General features: G+C 48.4%; 1 protein-coding gene across 4 annotated transcripts in view; it reads left to right on the forward strand.

Moving 5' to 3' along the window:
• The window catches only part of hook2 (hook microtubule-tethering protein 2), a 75,360-nt gene that overhangs the window by 17,798 nt on the left and 33,784 nt on the right, over positions 1-23,778 (forward strand). For all 4 annotated transcript variants that reach the window (XM_072490997.1, XM_072490996.1, XM_072490999.1 and 1 more), the window contains 7 exons: positions 6,982-7,032; positions 8,649-8,781; positions 12,286-12,353; positions 15,030-15,092; positions 15,932-16,009; positions 20,616-20,779; positions 22,620-22,760. In XM_072490997.1, the coding sequence (XP_072347098.1) occupies positions 6,982-7,032; positions 8,649-8,781; positions 12,286-12,353; positions 15,030-15,092; positions 15,932-16,009; positions 20,616-20,779; positions 22,620-22,760 (698 nt within the window). The remainder of the gene's footprint in view (positions 1-6,981; positions 7,033-8,648; positions 8,782-12,285; positions 12,354-15,029; positions 15,093-15,931; positions 16,010-20,615; positions 20,780-22,619; positions 22,761-23,778) is intronic.

Genomic DNA, 23,778 nt, shown 5'->3' on the forward strand with positions numbered 1-23,778 from the left:
CCCACGCCGGCCGAGCTGCGCGACCCACGCCGGCCGAGCTGCGCGACCCACGCCGGCCGAGCTGCGCGACCCACGCCGGCCGAGCTGCGCGACCCACGCCGGCCGAGCTGCGCGACCCACGCCGGCCGAGCTGCGCGACCCACGCCGGCCGAGCTGCGCGACCCACGCCGGCCGAGCTGCGCGACCCACGCCGGCCGAGCTGCGCGACCCACGCCGGCCGAGCTGCGCGACCCACGCCGGCCGAGCTGCGCGACCCACGCCGGCCGAGCTGCGCGACCCACGCCGGCCGAGCTGCGCGACCCACGCCGGCCGAGCTGCGCGACCCACGCCGGCCGAGCTGCGCGACCCACGCCGGCCGAGCTGCGCGACCCACGCCGGCCGAGCTGCGCGACCCACGCCGGCCGAGCTGCGCGACCCACGCCGGCCGAGCTGCGCGACCCACGCCGGCCGAGCTGCGCGACCCACGCCGGCCGAGCTGCGCGACCCACGCCGGCCGAGCTGCGCGACCCACGCCGGCCGAGCTGCGCGACCCACGCCGGCCGAGCTGCGCGACCCACGCCGGCCGAGCTGCGCGACCCACGCCGGCCGAGCTGCGCGACCCACGCCGGCCGAGCTGCGCGACCCACGCCGGCCGAGCTGCGCGACCCACGCCGGCCGAGCTGCGCGACCCACGCCGGCCGAGCTGCGCGACCCACGCCGGCCGAGCTGCGCGACCCACGCCGGCCGAGCTGCGCGACCCACGCCGGCCGAGCTGCGCGACCCACGCCGGCCGAGCTGCGCGACCCACGCCGGCCGAGCTGCGCGACCCACGCCGGCCGAGCTGCGCGACCCACGCCGGCCGAGCTGCGCGACCCACGCCGGCCGAGCTGCGCGACCCACGCCGGCCGAGCTGCGCGACCCACGCCGGCCGAGCTGCGCGACCCACGCCGGCCGAGCTGCGCGACCCACGCCGGCCGAGCTGCGCGACCCACGCCGGCCGAGCTGCGCGACCCACGCCGGCCGAGCTGCGCGACCCACGCCGGCCGAGCTGCGCGACCCACGCCGGCCGAGCTGCGCGACCCACGCCGGCCGAGCTGCGCGACCCACGCCGGCCGAGCTGCGCGACCCACGCCGGCCGAGCTGCGCGACCCACGCCGGCCGAGCTGCGCGACCCACGCCGGCCGAGCTGCGCGACCCACGCCGGCCGAGCTGCGCGACCCACGCCGGCCGAGCTGCGCGACCCACGCCGGCCGAGCTGCGCGACCCACGCCGGCCGAGCTGCGCGACCCACGCCGGCCGAGCTGCGCGACCCACGCCGGCCGAGCTGCGCGACCCACGCCGGCCGAGCTGCGCGACCCACGCCGGCCGAGCTGCGCGACCCACGCCGGCCGAGCTGCGCGACCCACGCCGGCCGAGCTGCGCGACCCACGCCGGCCGAGCTGCGCGACCCACGCCGGCCGAGCTGCGCGACCCACGCCGGCCGAGCTGCGCGACCCACGCCGGCCGAGCTGCGCGACCCACGCCGGCCGAGCTGCGCGACCCACGCCGGCCGAGCTGCGCGACCCACGCCGGCCGAGCTGCGCGACCCACGCCGGCCGAGCTGCGCGACCCACGCCGGCCGAGCTGCGCGACCCACGCCGGCCGAGCTGCGCGACCCACGCCGGCCGAGCTGCGCGACCCACGCCGGCCGAGCTGCGCGACCCACGCCGGCCGAGCTGCGCGACCCACGCCGGCCGAGCTGCGCGACCCACGCCGGCCGAGCTGCGCGACCCACCATTTTCTCTTACCTTGTTTGTTGCTGACAAAAATGGAGGAAATGGTTTTGGGTCCCTTTGGCCCCAATGGTCCCTTTGTCCCCCGAAATTGGAAAAAAAAAGGCTGCGACCATCTAAAAACAAATGCTGCCACACTGCGCAGTGCGGCCGACTTTTTTTCTTCTCTTCCTGGCCATTTTGAAGGCCGCTCGCAGCCGGCATTATTAAAAGCCGGCTGTTGCGCGCGGATTTGCGCGATCGGGAGCGGCGAGACGGACGGCTCCGCAACCCTCCCAACACCCGCCCTCGACCCACCCGCGGGTCGCGACCCCGAGTTTGACAATGCCAGATCTAGAGTCATCTGCTGGGCGGTGCTCACATCCCAGGGGGTCCAGCTTGGCCGTGTCACCCATTCAGAATAAGCAACTTCTGTCTAGGAAGGCAGCTATGTGATGAGTGTGCTGGAGGCCTTCGAACATCAGTCGGACCTTGCTCAGCATAGAACCGTTAACGGTGGGGGCAGGAAAAGACGAGTTATCCTCCCTGAACGTCTATGCCGTCTATTGCCGGTACTGACTTGGTGGTCTGTAACTTATCCCGTGAAGAGGATCAAAGGGGTTGTGTCCTTTATTTATTATTGCATTGTGTACGTGCTCACCAACTGTGACGCTTGTTCAGAGCACCTTTGATCCCAGCTGCCTGCACAGTGCTGCAGGTGTGCAGCAGGTCAATTCTGAGGAAAATGCAGTTTGGTGTAAAGTCAGACAATCTGCCGGACTGTGATCTGTATTAGTAACTCAAAGTTGCTGGAAGATCAAAGAGAGCTGGGAACAAAGGATTGATCAATGGGCCGTTCTGTGCATCTGCTGAGAGTTATGTGAGAGATTGCATTGCATACTCTGAGCACACGCTGTACGAGACTCGCTTTGTATTGATGTTGGCATCCAAGGGATGCCTTGAAACCTTTAACAAGAAACTGTTAACTTCCTTATTGGTTCACTGGATGAATGCACCTGCTGAACATTAAAGATTCCAGCCGTAGCCTCCAGCGAGTTAGCTGAAACGGTACAGTTCCCGGTAGAGAGAAGAGAAATGGATCCTGAGTCCCCACACCTACTCGCTATTCATTGACTTTTGGGGGGGAATTTACACGTGGAGATGGGTTCAGAACATTTGGAGTGGGAGTGGCCAGTCAGTTAAGGCGGATCTTCTATCTCACCCCGTCTTCTGCACTATATCGCTTGATTCTCATCGTGTCCAAGTAACACGGGTGGGATTATCCAGTCTCATCCATGGCGGGACCGTCGCAAGCGAGAGCTCCATTCAGTTTCAGCTGCGCAGTAAAATCCGAACTGCAAAATGAGGACGGAAAATTTTGGCTCCAGTGAAATGCTTTTTTTTTTTTTTGCATTGAACAGATTGCAACAAAAGTGCAGCATTTTGAAATGATCTTTGTTATAACATGGTCAAGATTATCATTCACAGCCTTTAGACTCCAACAACCTGTTCAACAATTGTTTACAAATATAATTTATTTCCTCTCTCTCTCCCTTTCTCTCTCTCTCTCTTTCTCTCTCTCTCTCTCTCTCTCTCTCTCTCTCTCTCTCTCTCTCTCTCTCTCTCCATTCACAGCCTTTAGACTCCAACAACTTGTTCGACAATTGTTTACCAATATAATTTCCTCCCTCTCCCTCTCCCCTCTCCCCTCTCCTCTCCCCTCTCCTCTCCCCTCTCCCCTCCTCTCCCCTCTCCCCTCCTCTCCCCTCTCTTCCCCCCCTCTCTCTCCCCCCCCCTCTCTCCCCCCCCCTCTCTCCCCCCCCTCTCGTCTCCCCCCCTCTCGTCTCCCCCCTCTCGTCTCCCCCCCTCTCGTCTCCCCCCCCCCCCCCCCTCTGGTCTCCTCCCCCCCCCCTCTGGTCTCCTCCCCCCCCCCTCTGGTCTCCTCCCCCCCCCTCTGGTCTCCTCCCCCCCCCCCCTCTGGTCTCCTCCCCCCCCCCCTCTGGTCTCCTCCCCCCCCCCCCCTCTGGTCTCCTCCCCCCCCCCCCCCTCTGGTCTCCTCCCCCCCCCCCTCTGGTCTCCTCCCCCCCCCCTCTGGTCTCCTCCCCCCCCCCTCTGGTCTCCTCCCCCCCCCCCCCCTCTGGTCTCCTCCCCCCCCCCCCCTCTGGTCTCCTCCCCCCCCCCCTCTGGTCTCCTCTCCCCCCCCCCCCCTCTGGTCTCCTCCCCCCCCCCCCCTCTGGTCTCCTCCCCCCCCCCCCCCTCTGGTCTCCTCCCCCCCCCCCCCCTCTGGTCTCCTCCCCCCCCCCCCCCCTCTGGTCTCCTCCCCCCCCCCCCCCTCTGGTCTCCTCCCCCCCCCCCCTCTGGTCTCCTCCCCCCCCCCCCCTCTGGTCTCCTCCTCCTCCCCCCCCCCCCTCTGGTCTCCTCCCCCCCCCCCCTCTGGTCTCCTCCCCCCCCCCCTCTGGTCTCCTCCCCCCCCCCTCTGGTCTCCTCCCCCCCCCCTCTGGTCTCCTCCCCCCCCCTCTGGTCTCCCCCCCCCCCCCCTCTGGTCTCCTCCCCCCCCCCCCCCCCCCCCTCTGGTCTCTCCCCCCCCCCTCTGGTCTCTCCCCCCCCCTCTGTCTCCCCCCCCCCCCCCCCCTCTGTCTCCCCCCCCCCTCTCTTCTCCCTGTTTCTCTAGCACAAGTGGCTAGCACTGTGGCTTTACAGCACCAGGGTCCCAGGTTCAATTCCCTGCTGGGTCACTGTCTGTGCATTCTCCCTGTGTCTGCGTGGGTTTCCTCCGGGTGCTCCAGTTTCCTCCCACAGTCCAAAGACGTGCAGGTTAGGTGGATTGGCCATGCTAAATTGCCCTTTAGTGTCCCAAAAAGGTTGGGAGGGATTATTGGGTTACGGAGATGGGGTGGAAGTGAGGGCTTAAGTGGGCCGAATGGCCGCCTGCACTGTATGTTCAATATTCTCTCTCTCTCTCTCCCTCCTCCCTCCCTCCCTCCCTCCCCTCTCCTCTCTCTCTAACTTTGTCTCACAGGTGACTATTTTCCATTTGCAAACAATGCAATTCATCCAAGTCGTGTTCCATGCCTACCTTCAGTTTCTGTAAATCTAATTAATCTTGGTTTCCTCTTTCAATTTATTTCTCATGACCTGTGCCACTCACTGCTAAATGCTCTGCTAATATTCACTCTCCAGGCCTAAGCATGAAGAACGGGCAGAATCCAAGAGGTCCAACCATGTTTATCGGTCCATTTCCTAGCAGGAACCTAAAGCTTCACGGAGTAAAGGGGATAGTTTTATCCTTGCCAAATGGCTACACTAAATCACGGTGTATAAGTCAACTGGGTGACCCCATTATTCCGGCCCCAAAAATCATGTTTTTGCATATACTTGGGGAGTGCAAGCCGACCCACTCACTTTTCAGCCACAACCTGATATCCTCGCATTAGAGGTCAGCCTCAATGTTTCAATTCGAACTTTTAAATTATACTCTACATCCAAGTCAACCCCCATTTTTGGAGGCATCTTTTGAGACTGACATCTACGGGCATTAAATGCACTACCAAGTATTACAGTAAAATTTAATTTTGGGGAGCTGAATCAGTACAAGTATTTTGTGCGGTATCCTGCAGTGTATTTGTTGGATTGTGCTTGTCTGTCATGCAGCTCTTTTTGAAATCCATTTTGGGGCATAAAACTAAATTACCAGAGCAGAGTTAAATGTTACAACTGTAGTAATCTGCAGGATGTCCTTTGTGTGCGTGCGTGCGTGCGTGCGTAAAAAAAAAAAGAAGTTCGTTATTGAGACTAATCTTTTTTTTTTAAATAATATTTTATTGAAAATTTTTGGTCAACCAACACAGTACATTGTGCATCCTTTACACAACATTGTAACAATACAGATAATAATGACCTTTTTAAATTTAAACAAAAACAACAACAAATAAATAAATATTAAATAACAAAAAATAAAAACTAGCCCTAATTGGCAACTGCCTTGTCTCAGGCCACACACCCTCTCCTCCCCCCCCCCCCCCCCCCAAGTCCTGGGCCGCTGCTGCTGCCTTCTTTGTTCTCCCCTATCTATCTTTCCGCAAGATATTCGACGAACGGTTGCCACCGCCTAGTAAACCCTTGAGCCGACCCCCTTAGGACGAACTTAATCCGCTCTAACTTTATGAACCCCGCCATATCATTTATCCAGGTCTCCACCCCCGGGGGCTTGGCTTCTTTCCACATTAGCAATATTCTGCGCCGGGCTACTAGGGACGCAAAGGCCAAAACATCGGCCTCTTTCGCCTCCTGCACTCCCGGCTCTTGTGCAACCCCAAATATAGCCAACCCCCAGCTTGGTTCGACCCGGACTCCTACTACTTTCGAAAGCACCTTTGTCACCCCCATCCAAAACCCCTGTAGTGCCGGGCATGACCAAAACATATGGGTATGATTCGCTGGGCTTCTCGAGCACCTCGCACACCTATCCTCCACCCCAAAAAATTTACTGAGCCGTGTTCCAGTCATATGTGCCCTGTGTAATACCTTAAACTGAATCAGGCTTAGCCTGGCGCACGAGGACGACGAGTTTACCCTGTTTAGGGCATCTGCCCACATCCCCTCCTCAATCTCCTCCCCTAGCTCTTCTTCCCATTTCCCTTTTAGTTCGTCCATCATAGTCTCCCCTTCGTCTCTCATTTCCCTATATATATCCGACACCTTACCGTCCCCCACCCATTTCTTTGAGATGACTCTGTTTTGAGACTAATCTTGTTGATTATCAGCAGGGGCAAGTACAGATGACCTTTTGCCTTCTGTTGAAATAAAATGCAAACTTTGAACCTTGTTTTTAAAAATATATCAATTACTAACGAACCAAACCTAAATCCTGTATAGTATCCGAGTAAACATTTCCTCCAATAATGAAGTTACGAAGAGAAAATTCAGTGTTAAATAGAGATTTTCTTGCTTAATACCCAAAATAACTTGCTGGCTAATAGACAAGAGGGTAAAAACCTAATTATGTTGCAATCTCTAAATTCCCTGTTTGTGCTAAAAGCTTATCACACTCTTGTGAGTGCTTGTGAACAAGCTTAAATTACATAGTCAATCGCACGATAAAGTGGATTTTTCACACTCTGGTTGAGCTGTAGTTGCTATGTTTGAACTGTAATGTTTTTTTTTAAGTTTGTGATGAACCGAACTCCTGAGCATTCCCTTGCCTTGTGCTTGCCGGAGAGATTCTGACTGTTTAAAATCTCTTGTCACCTAGGTGAGCAACCTGAAGAAAATCCTTCAGAGCATGTTGGAATATTATCACGACGTAAGTATTCCTAAACCTGTGGTGCACTGGCCTATATCTCAGCAGTCTGAAATTTGCAATGTTGCCACACCTGGCCATAAACCATGGCTGTGCCTCTTCGATACACTAAGAGTGGTAACAATGCTGAACATATTTCAGGAGCTTTAAAACTCCTTTAAAGTTGTGCTGTGTGTTAGCCCTGCTGCCTCACGGCGCCGAGGTCCTAGGTTCGGTCCCGGCTCTGTCACTGTCCATGTGGAATTTCCAGTAAAGATTGCGATGGGGTCATCTCCACCCATGTTCAATACTTCTACCTGTGTTATTAAATTTATCAATCGGAGTCGCTCACCTCCCATGCTCCTCAGACTATGCAAAGGTCATATAATGCTCATCGTATAAAATACAGGCACAAATCCAGAATGATTTATTTATTTATTTTGAATTCATGAAAAATTGTCTTAAATTGCTGCATTATGATTATGGAATGTAAGTTGGGCGGTACAAAGGGCTACAAGTTGCCTCGGCTCCCTTTCTTCCATCCCTTAGCACCACCGCCACTTTGAGAAGGCAGGTCAGTCTGTAAGGGAACATTGTCAGTAGGCTATCATCTTGGTTCGGTTGGCAACACTCACCCCTGAGTTGGAAGCCACTAGGTGTTGAGTCTACAATTGGCGCACAATGTCAGTCGATCTGCCATTGCTGTTGGATGTACGAGCTGGCAAACTGAGGCCTGTCTTCTCCAGTGAGTCTGAAAAATTTCATGCCAGTTATTCAAAGAGTGAGGGGTTCTCTTGGATAATCTGTCAACCGGCATCACTAAAGAACAGATTGTCTGGTGATTTATACATTATACAGCACTTGGGGGAAATCCTAAAGGATAAGCTCCTTCCCACTAATAGCAGGCTGAACAGTAGTATAACGCTCTACTTAATGGCTGAGTCAGTAAGTATGGTGGTGCTCCAATGCGTACAGACCCGAAGGTCTGAGATTCACAGTCTGCTTTATGCTGGATTTGGCTATCTTCATATAAGGTCCCAACTGGAGCGTTACATTTGACTTTATTGTCCCCAAGCCAGGAAAGATAAACCATTCAAGGGTTCCGGATTTACTGTCCAGTGACCTCTGGAGAATGTATTAAAATAGCCTTTTGGTTACGATATTAAACAATCCTTACTCTTAAGGTCTTTAAAAACTACTTGTGCAAAGGTGAACTCGAGCCTGTGTACTATTACCCCCATCAGACCTTTTGGGCAAGAAACGAAGAATGGCGCAAATGTAAAAGAAAATTGGAATAGGCTGGCCGCTCTGCATTGGCATGATAGATTAGGTGCAAAAAAAAAAGGAAGCTGTAAATCTTCAAAACTAAAGACTGAAAGCATCAGTTTTCACGTATCCTGTAACATTAGACCCAGCAATCCCAATTAGCTATGTACATTAGTACTGAATATTGCAACTTTGAAAATGCACCTTCGAAACAAAAAGACCAACCTGTAGAAGCAGTCTCCAAATGTTACATTTTGGGTTTTGGCAGCGCCTGGTTTCCTGAAAGTGTAGAATTATTAATGAGTGCTTCAGGTTAACCTTGATCCGATTTACTATTTTCTTTCTCTCCCCCCCCCCCCCCCCCACCTTTTCAGGTTCTAGGTCACCCGATTTCGGAGTACAATCTGCCCGAGGTTAACCTGATAGGAGAACACTCCGATGCAGCAGAGCTCGGCCGAATGCTGCAGCTGGTGCTTGGCTGCGCCGTCAGTTGTGAGAAGAAACAAGGTAAGGTGCCAACTGTTAATAGTGGGCTGTGCTGTATCTCCTCATTTGCTGCTGAGCAATTCCCACAACGTTACAAATTGAGGAAGGGGAGGCGGTAGTGGATTATTGAATGCTGTCCTTGAATGCCATCTGACTTCCAGTACATCCCAGAGGGGTGCAGGACGAAAGTCTGTTCAGGCAACCTTGGTCATGGAGAGTTTGTTTTCATTTCATGGGATGGGTAAGTTAAAACATTTATTGTCCATCCCTAATTGCCCTTGAACTGAGTGGCTTGCTGTTAAAAGGCAATCACATTGCTGTGGGTCTGGACCACATGTCGGCCTGGCTGGGTAAGGACAGCAGATTTGCTCCCCGAAAGGACATTGGTGAACCAGCTGGGTCTTTATGACAATCGATGGTCACCATTACTGAGATGAGCTTTAAATGATTTGAAGTTACATTCCACCAGCCTGCCTTGGTGGGTTTTGAACCCATGTCCCCAGAGCAATAGCCTGGGTTTCTATATTACCACTATGCCACCATCTCCCCACAAGAGTGTACTGATGATTTGGACTCTGATAGTGTCAGTCCACTTATGAATAAGTGCAGAACTGGCCGTCGGGCACCAATGATTAACCCTGTGACAATCAGCTGAAAATGAAAATGCCACCAATTGCAAGAGCATCAGGGAGCGGGCTAGCGTCGAGCTCCATGCTGCACTGCGTCACACCTTGCATGACCTGGGAATAGTTGATACTGTCACAATGGGGGTGGGGTGCTCTTTCGGAGGTTGGTGCAGACTTGATGGGCCGAATAGCCTCCTGCACATGATTCTATGATTAAAATGTTTTTACATTAAACAGCAATTGTTTGCTAAAGACTTAAATAAAGTGCACAAAAATGTCATTAATAGAACTTCTAAGGAATTTGAAACTTAATTTTGGGTGATGGGGAAAGATGAGCGAGAGAGAGACCACAGCAAACACATCAGATCTAAGCTCTGCAGTCCTGCCACGTCCATCCATGAATGGCGGTCAACAATTAAACAACTCACTGGAGGAGAAGGCTCCACAAATATCGTGATCCTCCGTGACGGAGGTCCCCAGCACCTATGTGCAAAAGACCAGGCTGAGGCATTCGCAACAATCTTCAACCAGAAGTGCCGAGTGGATGATCCATCTGGGTCTCCTCCGGAGGTCCCCAGCACCACAGATGTCAGTCTTCAGCCAATACGATTCACTCCTCGTGATATCAAGAAACAGCCGAAGGCATTGGATACCGCATAGGCTATGGGCTCTGACAATGTTCCGGCAATAGTACTGAAGACTTGTGCTCCAGAACATACCATACCCCTCGCCAAGTTGCTCCAGTACAGCTGCAACACTGGCATCTACCCGGCAATGTGGAAAATGCCCAGGTGTGCCCTGTACACAAGAAACAGGACAAATCCAACCCAGCCAATTAATGCCCTATCAGTCTACTCTTCATCATCAGTCAAGTGACAGGAGGAGTCATCAACAGTGCTATCAAACGGCACTTATTCAGCACTAAAGTGTTCACGGACACTCCGTTTGGGTTCTGCCAGGGTCACTCAGCTCCTGACCTCATTACAGCTTTGGTTCAAACTTGTACAAAATAACTGTGTCTGAGGTGAGTGTGACTGCTCTTGACATGAAGGCAGCATTTGACCGAGTATGATTTCAAAGAGCCCTAGCTAAACTGGAGTCAATGGGAATCGGGGGAAATTCTCTGCTGGTTGGAGTCATACCTGGTACAAAGGAAGATGGTTGCGGTGGTTGGACATCAATCATCTCAGCTTCAGGACATCACTGCAGGGGTCCCTCGCGGTAGTGTCCTAGGCCAAACCATCTTCAACTGCTTCATCAATGACCTCCCTTCCATCATAAGGTCAGAAGTGGATATGTTTGCGGATGACTGCGCAATGTTCAACACCATTCGCGACTCCTCAGATAATGAATCATAGAATTTACAGTGCAGAAGGAGGCCATTCTGCCTGTAGAGTCTGCACCGACCCTTGGAAAGAACACCCTACTTAGGCCCACACCTCCATCCTATCCCCATAACCCAGTAACCCCGCCTAACCTTTTTTTGGACACTAAGTCCAAATGGCCATGCAATTTAGCATGGCCAATCCACCTAACCTGCACATTATTGGACTGTAGGAAGAAACCGGAGCATGCGGATGAAACCTGAAACCTACGCAGACACGGGGAGAACGTGCAGACTCCGCACAGACAGTGACCCAAGCCGGGAGTCGAATCCAGTTCCCTGGCGCTGTGCTACCACAGTGCTAACTACTGCGCTACCATGCTACCCCTTGTCCACGTCCAAATGCAGCAAGATCTGGACAATATCCAGGCTTGGGCTGACAAGTGGCAAGTTACATTCATGCCACACATGTGCCAGATAATGACCATCTTCTACAAGACAGGATTTAACCACCGCCCATTGACATTCAATGGCATTACCATCGCTGAATCCCCCACAATCAACATCCTGGGAGTACCTGGGAGTCCACCATCTACAAGGCACAAGTCAGGAATGTGATGGAATACTCTCCATTTGCCTGGATGAGTACAGCTCCAAAAACACTCGAGGTTTGACACCATCCAGGACAAAGCAGTCCCCTTGATTGCTCCCCCTTCCACAAACATTCAAACCTTCCACCACCGACAAACAGTGGCAGCCGTGTGTACCATTCACAAGATGCACAGCAGTAACTCACCAAGGTTCCTTAGACAGCACCTTCCAAATCCACTACCATCTAGAAGGACAAGAGCAGCACATACATGGGAACCCCAGCACCTGGAGGTTCCCCTCCAAGTCAGTCACCACCCTGACTTCGAAATATATCTGCCGTCCTTTTACTGCCACTGGGGCAACATCCTGGAACTCCCTCCCTAACAGCACAGTGGGTGTACCTACACCTCTAGGACTGCAGCGGTTCGAGAAGGCAGCTCACCACCATCTTCTGAAGGGCAACTCGGGATGGACAATAAATGCTGGTCCTACCAGTGACGCCCACATCCCGTAAACAATTTTTTTTTTAAAAGCTGCTCCAGGATCTTGCACTTTAGCTCAAAAAAAGGCAAGAAATTCAAAAAATTGTTCCCTGAAGGCCTGTGGTACTTTCCAGGACATGGATCTTTCCATATCTGTTATTAAGCCAGTTGTCTTTCATTTGTAAAATCCTTTCTCTTTCTGCCTCTAACCCGGCCCACAAATGGAATGCTGCGTTGGCAAGTGGCATTCCATGAAACAACCCAGCTGCTCATTGATAAAATTCAGCAGAGGGAGAGTACCGGGTTCAAATGGCACTGCAGGCTGGAATTAGAAATCTGCCCTTGAGAAGAGGGACTTTTATGCTGTAACGCAGCACTTGCTAGCTCGGGTTGCTTCTGAAAGTTCTCAGTGCAACTTCTGGTCCCTGAGATTACTGCATTTTTCTTTTAACATGATGAATGTGATACTGTACGACAACTGAAGCACATTTTTCCCTTTCAGAATACATCCAGCATATCATGACGCTGGAGGAGTCTGTTCAACACGTTGTCATGACGGCCATCCAGGAGGTAAGCTCGGGACATATAAAAGCAGAGTCCTTCTTTGAGGCTGCCGTCTCCCTGTTTGACGCTCCGCTGATCCATTTACACTGATAATGTACAGACGGAGCGAGAATATAGCAGATGTTTGGCTTCACAGTCAATCTCGGATAAAACAATGCATGTGTCAGGTTTCAGAGCACCTAAGGTAGCACGGTGGCGTAGTGATTAGCACTGCTGCCTCACGGCGCTGAAGACCTGTGTTCGATCCCGGCTCTGGGTCGCTGTCCTTGTGGAGTTTGCACGTTCTCCCCGTGTCTGCGTGGATCTCGCCAGCACGACCCACAGATGTGCAGGGTAGGTGGACTGGCTACGCTAAATTGCCCCTTAATTGGAATTTTAAAAAAAGTTTCAGGGCACCAGCATGTCCGACCTTGGGACAATGGGGTACGAATGTGCGTTTTATTACCCCCTCCCCCTGCCAGGTCTGTTGAGCTTCTTATCTGAGCCCTTAATCTCCATTACAGCTTGAATTCTCAGTCCAAACCTTCATGGTTATTCGGATTAAAACCAGCAATTGTGATTTTTCAATCAAAATCTGCTGATACGACAATACCAATTTGAACATTTACTAACATTTTTATGGCACAACGCTGGAGAAAGCAGAAACTGCTGCTACTTACTGGAAAAATAATTTCGTTTTGTTAGTAAGACTCAGTTTAGTAAGCTTCTATACTTTTAATGATTTTTGGTTTTCTGCCTGGTGCTTTTACTATGTTGGTAATTCATTTAAAATATAATTACTTGCAAAACATGAAAATTCTGAATAATTAAATTATTATTTCAAGAATTTGGACACATTTTGGTTCAATGGCTCACTTAATTTCAAGCCCTTTTTAAAATGTTCATGTTGAGCGATGAATGTTTAAACCTCTCTTTTAGATATAAATAAATTATGAGGGAAAACAAACCAATATAACACTAAGCTGGTGGTGGGAATAGAAGTCATGAAAGAAAGAATTGATCTTTAAAAAGCACTGTTGTGTGGAAATTCCACTGACACTTGTAAGTGCTCACAGCTGCTTTGCACAGAAATGCAGCAGCCAAATGTGCACAGCAGATTTTGTCAAATAATGAGAAAAGAGTCAGTTATTCTATTTTTTCTTTTGGGTTGCTTGAAGGGTGACTCTTGGACAGGCTGCAAGAGAATAGCCTGCGAATAGTGCCAACAGGTCTTTTGTTTCCACCCTACCCAAGCAGACGTGGTTCCCGTTTTTATGTCTTACTCCAAAGGAAAGCCTGTCCCAACAGTTTAGCACTAGATTTGAGTGTTAACCATTTTGAGTGTTCATGTCCTTGAGTGGGGTTCGAATCCACGATCTTTAGACATCTTGAGGCAAGAGCTAACGTGATGAATGCAAGAAATTGTCATTATATATATTTTTTTGCAATAATGTTTTTAAAACCTGGGTTAAGATGCATACATACAGTATGCCTGCTAAAGCTGCGATTAAGGGGTCTTAAAAGTGACGTAACCCCTGATTTTGCAGATGAAGTGTTTTGGTATTCACCAGCCTGTTCCAAGACCTGTTTGTGACCATCGGTCAATAAGAATAAGTAAAAGGGGGAGGGGAGAGAGAAACAAGACAGGCAACTAAGAGAGAGGAAAGGAGGGGGAGGGGTTAGGCAGGAGGGGGCGGCCAAGTTGGGAGGGGGCGGGAATGGTGGAGGACATCAAACAAAATACAGGGCAAGGTCGGAGCCAGAAGGGACGAGCAGTGGGGACACCCGCAACAGCAATGCCAAGGCAGATGCCAAAAGATCCCCCTCCCCCCGGTATGTTCTAGTACCAGGAGGCAGCAGGTACATAACCAAAATATAATTGTTGCAGCAACTGACCACCAGGTGCACAAAAATAGGGGGCCCCACACCTGTACATAGATTACATTTGAGAGTATACTTATTCATTTGTTGTATAATTCTGTTTCCTTTTTTTCTCCTTGTATACCCACTTTATTTATTGAATGTCTTCTGTAGTATAGTGTGATGACCCTGAAGAAGGGCACAATGTATAAATGTAAAACCAATGAAAATATATATATTTTTTAATTTTCTCCTTTTACTAAAGAACCTTTAACGATAAAGCTATTTCTCTGTTGTTAACTTGGTGAATTCTATTCTGTGTTTAATTTAGCTTGTTTTACCGTAAAAGATACCTATTGGTCAGTGTTAACACTCTTGTGGTGTAGTAACATTGCCTCACAATTTTACAAATTGCAAATAGTTGAGTTCTCCTCCGGGATCCTAACCCTAAGTTGACACTTTGTTTGAATGATAGCATTTTTGCCTTCTAAATAGGAACCCTATATTTAATAGAAGTGATGAACAGAAGATGTTTTTATTTCTTGTGGGATTTTAGTAATCCTCCTATGTCAGATTTCTTTAATGGCCACGTTAATACCCATTCTCCTGTTTCATAGTGGTGTCCCTCTGTTGGTGAGTTCTTTCTGCACTTGTGCAACTGAACATTGGGTATTTTCTAAAGATAATTAAAAGTATCCAATTTTATCTTTGCAGCTCTACTACTGATTATAAACCTCTCTATCAGTTCCCAGTGCACATCTCTCTTATTGCCACAAATTTTAGATTTCCTGCTACCATCCATCACTTCACTGTTACTGATCATCATTTTTTCTTTTCCTCCAGCTTTTGACCAGAGACCCTTGTGAATCACTGCATAGCGACAGCTATAGCGATGTGGATTGCCAGGTAACCGATTATTGAATTTAGCTATTGTTCACACTAGCAGGCAGCATGGTAGCACAGTGGTTAGCACTGTTGCTTCACAGCTCCATGGTCCCAGGTTCGATTCCCGGCTTGGGCCACTGTCTGTGTGGAGTCTGCACGTTCTCCCCGTGTCTGCGTGGGTTTCCTCCGGGTGCTCCGGTTTCCTCAAGTCCCGAAAGACGTGTTGTTAGATAATTTGGACATTCTGAATTCTTCCTCAGTTACCCGAACAGGTGCCAGAATGTGGTGACTAGGGGCTTTTCACAATAACTTCATTGCCTACTTGTGACAATAAAGATTACTTTACTTTACTTTAGTCCAATTGCAAGTTGGTAGTGTTGTGCATTGAGGCCTTGTGGCACAGTGGGTAGCACCCACCTCTGAACCAGAAATTCCTGGTTCGGGCCCCACTTGATGGCCGCGGAAGGTGACCGCACAAGTTGATTATCAGCCTGTAAATCCTTCCGGAGGACCTATAGCAGTGGTAAGAGCGGGAGCGTCTCCTCGTCAGCCATTGATATGGAGTGGAGCCCCTCTAGCTGTGGGACAACCGGCTAGTGACTTGTCCCAGAAAAAGCATGCTATGAAAACAGACGTGCTTCACCTGTCTTGTGCGTCTCTAGACTCTGGAATTGTCATGTATATAAAACAAATAAATATTGGTTGGCCTTTATCGCGGAGGTCAGTGGACAGTTTACTTCACAGATTAGTTTAGATCCCAACGTTGCTGTCGGGCTCACTACATGGCTACTCTCATGTACACAAGAGTGAATAAAGTAACATGTTGAGATTATCGAATTGAAACTATCTTTTCCTTCCAGTTGAAGAGATTCAGTTTGTGTGACGAGGTGGAATCAAAGGACGAACTCTCTCAGCGTTGTCATGAACTTGATCTCCAGGTGTGTGCTTAAAAATGAGTTGGATTTATACGGTGTCTGTGGCGCAGTAGAAATTTTTTTGAAAGGGATCAGTAACTGGTATTGACAATATTGCACATGAAACTAATAACTGATTTGTTTTAACTTTATGACAACTGTTTTTCTCTCTCAAACGCACACTACACTCCCTGCCTACATTATTAGTGGCAGCCTCATGCGGAGGGAGATGCAGCTTCAATCCCTTTTCCCTAAACACATTGGATGTTCTACTATATTAAGGGTGCTATATAAATACATGTTCTTTGCGGGTAAGAGATCAAATGCCCCCCTTGACATTGTTTTCACTTTAACAAAACCTTTCATCTCAAAAACAATGCCTCAGAAGTTTATTCTTCCTAAATAAAATCCAGATGCTAATACTGATTTACTTTGGTATTTTTTTCTCCCAACCCCTGCTATTATCTCTTTCTGGGACTACAGAGACCTGACTTTGCATGTGATATCAGCCTGTCCAATGGTGCAAAGCACTGTGTAGCACTTTTTTGAACCTTTGCACATAAACTTAAATTGTTCTCCCCTGTGCCTGCGTGGGTTACACTCCCACAACCCAAAGATGTGCAGGTTAGGTGGATTGGTGATGCTAAATTGCCCCTTAATTGGAAAAGAAAAATTAATTGGGTACTCTCAATTTATTTTTAAAATAAACTTTAAATTGTTATTTTTAGTGAAACCCAGTGACGCCCTTAAGAGAGAGCTAACTCGTTAAGATTAAACCAGATTTTAAAAGTGCTCTGGGGGGTAGGTGGCTTTACTCGGAGACCTCTCTGCATTTTATAGACTTATTCATTGTTATGTTTTTACAATGCCGATGCTACAACCTGCTGCCGCCCACACAAAACCATTGAGAAGTAGCTGGAAGGAGCGACCCGCAGTGCGTGTAAGTCCTGTCGCACAGCCCTCGCCCTCTCTCTCTCTCTCTCTCTCTCTCTCTCTCTCTTGGCTGTGAGAGCTAGATTCAGAGCTGTGCTAGGTACTGCCTCGGTTGGTACAGACTCTGTAGCTAACAGTTTCCAGTTCAACAGCAACCAATATCCTCGCCTCAAGTTAATTATCCCCCACCTCCCCACAATAAAATAAAAGTTTGTGTTCGCTTCTTGCTCACCTGCCCACTCCCAGAAAGATGAAAAGTGACACTGGTAAATTGCAGTTAGCTTTGCAGCCCTTGTTCCCAAATAGTAAGTACTTGAAAGGGTTCTCTTTTAAATAGAGGATTGTCTAGAAGGTGAATTAAAAGCATTTATGTATACCTAAACCCCTAACTGATTACACTGGTTAGTCTGGTGTCCTCCAAACAGCTGCAGTTCTGACTTTTTTTACTTGAGGCCGAGGTTAATATATAATATAATATTAAGCAAAGGGGAGGTTTTTTTTTTGCAGGATCATAAATGTGGTACGTTGGTACAACCGAGCGTAACATTTCTGAGAGACTTTATTCAACTTGTAGTTGTGGTGGCTGTATCAGTAATCTTTTAACCGGTGAAACAACACTACTGACATTGCATTCCTTCAGCTAGCAAAATAACATGATTGCTGGTATTTCTCTGGTAATTGAGAACTGATTTTCTGATGAAATTAAATTAATGTACCTAGAGAATATTGCTTATGCGGAAATGGCTCATTTTGTTAATTGGGGCAGCTGGGGAAGCATGCCAAGTGGAAGGATTGGCCCCATTGCAAATGCTCTGTTGTCACTGGACAACTAATAATATCAGAACTAAACTATGCCAGCTGTGATGATGCTATTCCAAAGTTTGACCTTTTACTCAACTATTTAAAAGCAAGGTCATTTTTAGCCGTCTTGATTCTGAAGCTTCCAATGTAGCCCCTCTACTGATTTTAAAACTATATGCTCCCATGATAATCTTGTCACCAAATGGCCTTTGTCTTTGATTGCAGGGAAGTTAGTTGAAATCACCAAAGGAATAACTTTCCTGGGTGAAATGGCCGTGCCCTTAAGGGAAGGAGAAGCAAGATGACCAGCAGTTAGGGATGGGCAATAAATGAAGACCCAGCCAGCAACACCCACATCCTATTTATTAATTTAATTTTTTTTTTTTAAAGGCATGGAGTGGAGAGAGTAAAATAGAAAAACCCTTAATCTGTAGACTTGCACTGATAAAACCAGCGCAGGTAATTTGTGTTTATTCCACCTGCGGCATCCCATGTGCCTGGCTCTATTCGTATTAGTTATTTCATTCGATAACAAAATGATTGGCACAGTTTGAACAGAGAAGGAGAAGACTATTAGCCAAAGATCTGCCTGCGGGCAGAGCGCACACACACTATGATGATGGTTAGTTCTTACTGTAACGTGTGTGGACTTGTGCTCTGCTATCCTCCTTGCAAAGTACCAAAAGACAACAATCTGTTTGCAACGTTGGAAAAATGACGTTCATTTCAATCCAAATTGCAGAGGTCAGGCAGCAAGTTAGATCCCGAACATGGGCCAGAGTTATTTTCTTCCCTCCAATCAATATTGCACCACATGACAAGATAATATGTGGCCCCTTTTAACTGTGTAGCCAAGTTGTGCAGTACATGCTTTCCATAAAGGGACGAGAGATTCTCACCATAAAGCTTTTTTAGTGATGCTCCTAAAGAGCAAAAGAAAACCAGTGTTTATTTTCTTAAATGCCCTTCAGGATTTGTTTGTCCAATGTCTGTTTGGCTGTTAGTGGCAGAACCTTAGGGGCAAAGTACAGAACACATCAGGCTAAGTATACAAGTGAGCTAAGTGTACAAATACACCTTGTGGACTGCAGAGGTTCAAGGAGGTGACTCACCACCATCTTCTCGAGGGTAATTAGGTGTGGGTAATAAATGTTGGTCTAGCCAGCAGCGCCCACATCAAACAAACACATTTTTTTCTTGTAAATGGTCCAAACATGAATTTGAACCATCCATGTGAGAGGTTGATACTGCTGGAAAGAGATCATCAATCCTTGGCTCCTCCTGTGCATGGGGGTTGTGACACCTTTGAAGGTGAGAAGGGTCTGCCTGTAAGGTGTGTTACAGAACTCGCTGGATAAAATATTCCTAGAGAGAGAGCGAGAGACTTATTTGGGAATACATCACCAATATCATGTACCATTCCATGCAAAGTTACATTATTCAGTTCAGTAATTTGTCTAATACATTTGCTTCATAAGGGCAAAAGAATAAATGGCCAAAAAAAATCTCACTAAGGGAGCCAGGTTAAGGTAAGGTTTTAAAAACAGTAGACTACTTTTTTTTTTTTTTAAATATATAATTTTAACAATGGCACTGTACACTGCTGTACAAGTATATTAACCGACTTGGGAGTCAAAGTTCTGCATGAGCACATCTCCTATTAACAGTGTAACCTAAATGCTACCTCGAGCATGGCTTTTGTAATAATGGCTTAAATTTTCTCTTTGCGATGATGTAAGTTATCTGCAGGATATGTTATAATCTGGATCCAACTGGTTGCAATGCCGTTTTATACTCTGGAGGGTATCATGGGTGGGTCTGATCTGTTCACACAAACACTTTTGTGCTTGATTCACTTCAGGACCACGTACCTCGGTTTCTTTTCTCTCTTCCCACCTCTCTCCCTTCGGGCTCAGCGCTACTGAGGTAATCGCACCACCTTAACTGCCTCTCTAATAGAAATGGTGTTAATGCAACAGAGACATGACATTGAGCTGGCTTTGTTCAACCTTTTGGGGAGACGGGGGTGTAGTGGTAATGTCACCGGACTAGTAATCCAGAGACCCAGGCAAATCCTGCAGGGCAGTACACTGCCTATCTCGGCTGAAAAGGAACCAAGTGATCGACAAGGAGTCCGAGTTGACTGGAGCTATAATTTGTATTAAAGTAGCTGTGCACGATTACTTGACTTAATTGCTGCTTCTTAAGTGCATGCACTTTTGTTAATATTTATAAACCATAAAACACCAACACAGCACTATCCTGATGTTTCTGTTCCCTGTTATGTGCTGTGTATGCTTTTGCTTGTGGTTCTGTTTATTTAGAGCATTGGACCACTGATATTTCAACTTGGGCCTCACCATACATGCCAGGTGAGACCTTGGGATAGAGGGAAGTGAGTGAAGGAAAGGGAGGTAGTCTGCTGCTGTTGCAATTACATTGTGAATGTCTGTGGCGACATCTGACCGCTCTGTTGGGCTATTCTGCCTGAAGACGAGCCTCCGGGCAGGAAAGAAAATGTAAATACTATGATGCAAAACCAGTTTCAATCTTTATTACAATGCTATCTCTGGATGGTGAACTCCCACTGCAGGTGTAGCTCCAGTTTAGGAGAAGCACAGTTCTTGCAAATGATGTTGGATTAATGCATTCACTTCATCCATAAGGCCAGCACATCTTTAGAGCCTCATGTTCACTTCATTCTGGAAAAAAACTTAGTGGGAAGAAAGTATTTTCATTCCTCGTGAAAGAGATGACCACTATGCAATGGGTTGTAACAAAAGGGTTTAGACCACCGGAGATGAACTCGCCAGCTAATCCCCTCCGAGTAGTGAGGATTTTCCAAACGTTCTTCGCCCTATCCAAGGCCTTGACTCCTGCACCTTTATCCCAACAGGTTGCAACTCTCAATGATGAAAAGAGCAGTCTGGTAGCTGAGAATAAAGTGCTGCGTGAAAAGATTAAATGCTCCGACTCCTTTGAGGAAACAACCACTGTCACCAACAAGAAACTCCTCTTGGTGCAGAGCCAACTGGAGCAGTTACAGGAGGAGAACTTCAGGTAGCTTTCCTATATTTCTAAATTATCAAAAGCGGTTTTAAAAAAAGAACACACAACAAATCCGGCCTTTGAACACACTTGGATAAATTGCATTTCAAATACAGCAACAAACCGTTATTTAAATATTGCAGAAAAAAGATACATGTTGCTGAAGTTTTTCACTTTGTACTTACCAGGACAAGAAGGTCAAAATTTCAAATAATCACAATTTATACTACAGTCGAAAATGGCGCTCATTGCTTAGCAAATCGACTTGATTTGCTGTGTTGGGATACCGGACCAGACCCCAACTTTTGTTGAGATAACAGATGAGAACCCAAACAATATTTCTATTTATAAAACTGTGGGCAGCACGGTAGCACAAGTGGATAGCACTGTGGCTTCACAGCACCAGGGCCCCAGGTTTGATGCCCCACTGGGTCACTGTCTGTTCAGAGTCTGCACGTTCTCCCCGTGTCTGCGTGGGTTTCTTTCCGGGTGCTCCGGTTTCCTCCCACAGTCCAAAGACGTGCAGGTTAGGTGGATTGGTCATAATAAATTGCCCTTGGTGACCAAAAAGGTTAGGAAGGGTTATTGGGTTACGGGGATAGGGTGGAAGTGAGGGCTTAAGTGGGTCGGTGCAGACTCGATGGGCCGAACGGCCTCCTTTTGCACTGTGAGGAAAGGATACTTTACTCTGACCAATAGGTATCTTTTATGTCCAAATAAATTTCAATTTAAACACAGAATTAATCACATTAACATCACAGAAATGGCTTTACAATTATCAGTCATAAACAGTTCTTAAACACATTGAAAAACCTGAACTTACGATCTACACCTGCCACTAATTCCAATTCAGCAACTCAATATAGTTCAAATGCCACTTATAAATAAAGTTAACAAAACCAGTTACTTGCTTAGCTGTGTGGAGAGGCCCTTTCAAGAGCCGATCCAGTCCACTTCTGCTCAACATAACAGCAGTTGGCAAAACTGCTGATCAACTTAAAATCATATAACAGACAGCAAAACTACAGACAGACCTGGCTCCTCTCATTAATTGCATCATCTGTATCCCACTAAGTTCCATGACCTGCATAGCTAGGACTAAATGAAATGCCTCATGAATTATCTACATTCCAGGAAGCCATCCAAAATATAAACAAATGTACATTAGCCCTTTATCTGTAACCAAGTAAGTGGTCGGAATGAATGATTATCTCCCCTTCCACGACTTAATTACAGCTTTATTAGACACACTGCATGTATGTATTTTAAATCGGGGTTTTTAATGATATTACTGCAACAGGATATAAAATATATAACAATTTCTGCATTCATCTGCTGGAGAAAACAGCGAGGTACTGTAGGCCCCCCCAAGCTCCTGAGTAATTTCAGAAAGGTGCATGTTCCTTTTGCAGAGAATGGGTCCCTGCACATGAATGTTCGTTGCTTCTAGCAAGTGCATCTGTGCCATGTTGCAAGCTCTATTGATTTGTGTCTCCTGCCAACCCACGATGGTCAGGCAGAATGGCAAAATACCCGACTTTGCATGCGCTTACATGCAAATCCAATGGCCACTGTCAGGCCAGCGGGTCAGTGTGCCACCTGCTTGTTTTATGGGAAATTCTGCGTTCAAAGAGACAGCCAACATTCGAGCCTAATGCTTCACCTAGGGACTGGTTTAGCACAGGGCTAAATCGCTGGCTTTGAAAGCAGGCCACCAGCACAGTTCAATTTCCGTACCAGCCTCCCCGAACAGGCGCCGGAATGTGGCGACTAGGGGCTTTTCACAGTAACTTCATTTGAAGCCGACTTGTGACAATAAGCGATTTTCATTTCATTGATTCTTCCTTCGCAGGTTGGAAGGAATCAAGGACGATTTCCGTATCCGCTGTGAGGTGATGGAAAAGGAGGTGTACGATTTGCAGCACCGAAATGATGAGCTCACTAGCCTGGCTGAGGAGTCCCAGTCTCTCAAAGACGAAATGGACATTTTGAGGTAAGCCTCTGGTCACTAACTTGCGAACTTAAGTTGCATGTTAGCAAAATCTTGCACTAACGACTTGATTTAAGTGTGTTGATGTTTTGGCTTAAGTAATTAAAGAAACGCCCAGCTGAGGGCCCATCCATTCACCTCCACTAGTTCGCAGATGATGCCTGAATGGTAGCATCTCGGATTGCTGTTGACAATCCTGTTCGTCAGCAGTCACCGTTCTTGTTCATCTTTTTTAAAAATAAATGTTTTATTAAAGTTTTTCCAATGAACGTTTTACATAACAAAAATAGAAATACAGATAGTAATAAACAATAAACATATCCCAAAGCTTACAGTGAAACTACTTACACAACAGAATTTTTTTTTTTTTAAGCAGAACAAGGTGGGTTCTGTCTCCATGCCCATGCCCAACTCACATTGTATCAACAGAACCCCCCCCCCCAGGATGCTGCTGCTGCTGACACTTGCTGCTCCCCTAGAAAGTCAAGGAAAGGTTGCCACTGCTGAGAGAACCCCATCAAGGACCCTCTCAAGGCAAACTTTATTCGCTCCAGGCTGAGGAACCCCACCATATCGCTAACCCAGGTCTCCACACTCGGGGGTTTTGAGTCCCTCCACATTAGCAAGATCCGTCTCCGGGCTACCAGGGAGGCGAAGGCCAATACCTCGGCCTCTTTCGATTCCTGCACTCCCGGATCCTCCGACACCCCAAATATCGCTACCGCTGGGCTCACCTTCGCCCGAGTGTCCAAAATCCTGGACATCACCCTTGCAAATCCCTGCCAGAATTCTTTAAGCGCCGGGCATGCCTAAAACATATGGGCATGGTTCGCCGGACTCCTTGCACATCTCGGGCACCTGTCCTCCACCCCAAAAAACGTACTCATTCTTGCCACCATTATATGCGCCCGATGCACCACCTTAAACTGAATTAAACTGAGCCTGGCACATGAGGAGTTCACCCTGCCCAGGTGTCGGCCCACAGGCCCTCATCCAGCTCTTCACCCAGCTCCTCCTCCCA

Source organism: Scyliorhinus torazame, chromosome 27 (genome assembly GCF_047496885.1).
Source record: "Scyliorhinus torazame isolate Kashiwa2021f chromosome 27, sScyTor2.1, whole genome shotgun sequence".
In the NCBI taxonomy this organism is placed as follows: domain Eukaryota; kingdom Metazoa; phylum Chordata; class Chondrichthyes; order Carcharhiniformes; family Scyliorhinidae; genus Scyliorhinus; species Scyliorhinus torazame.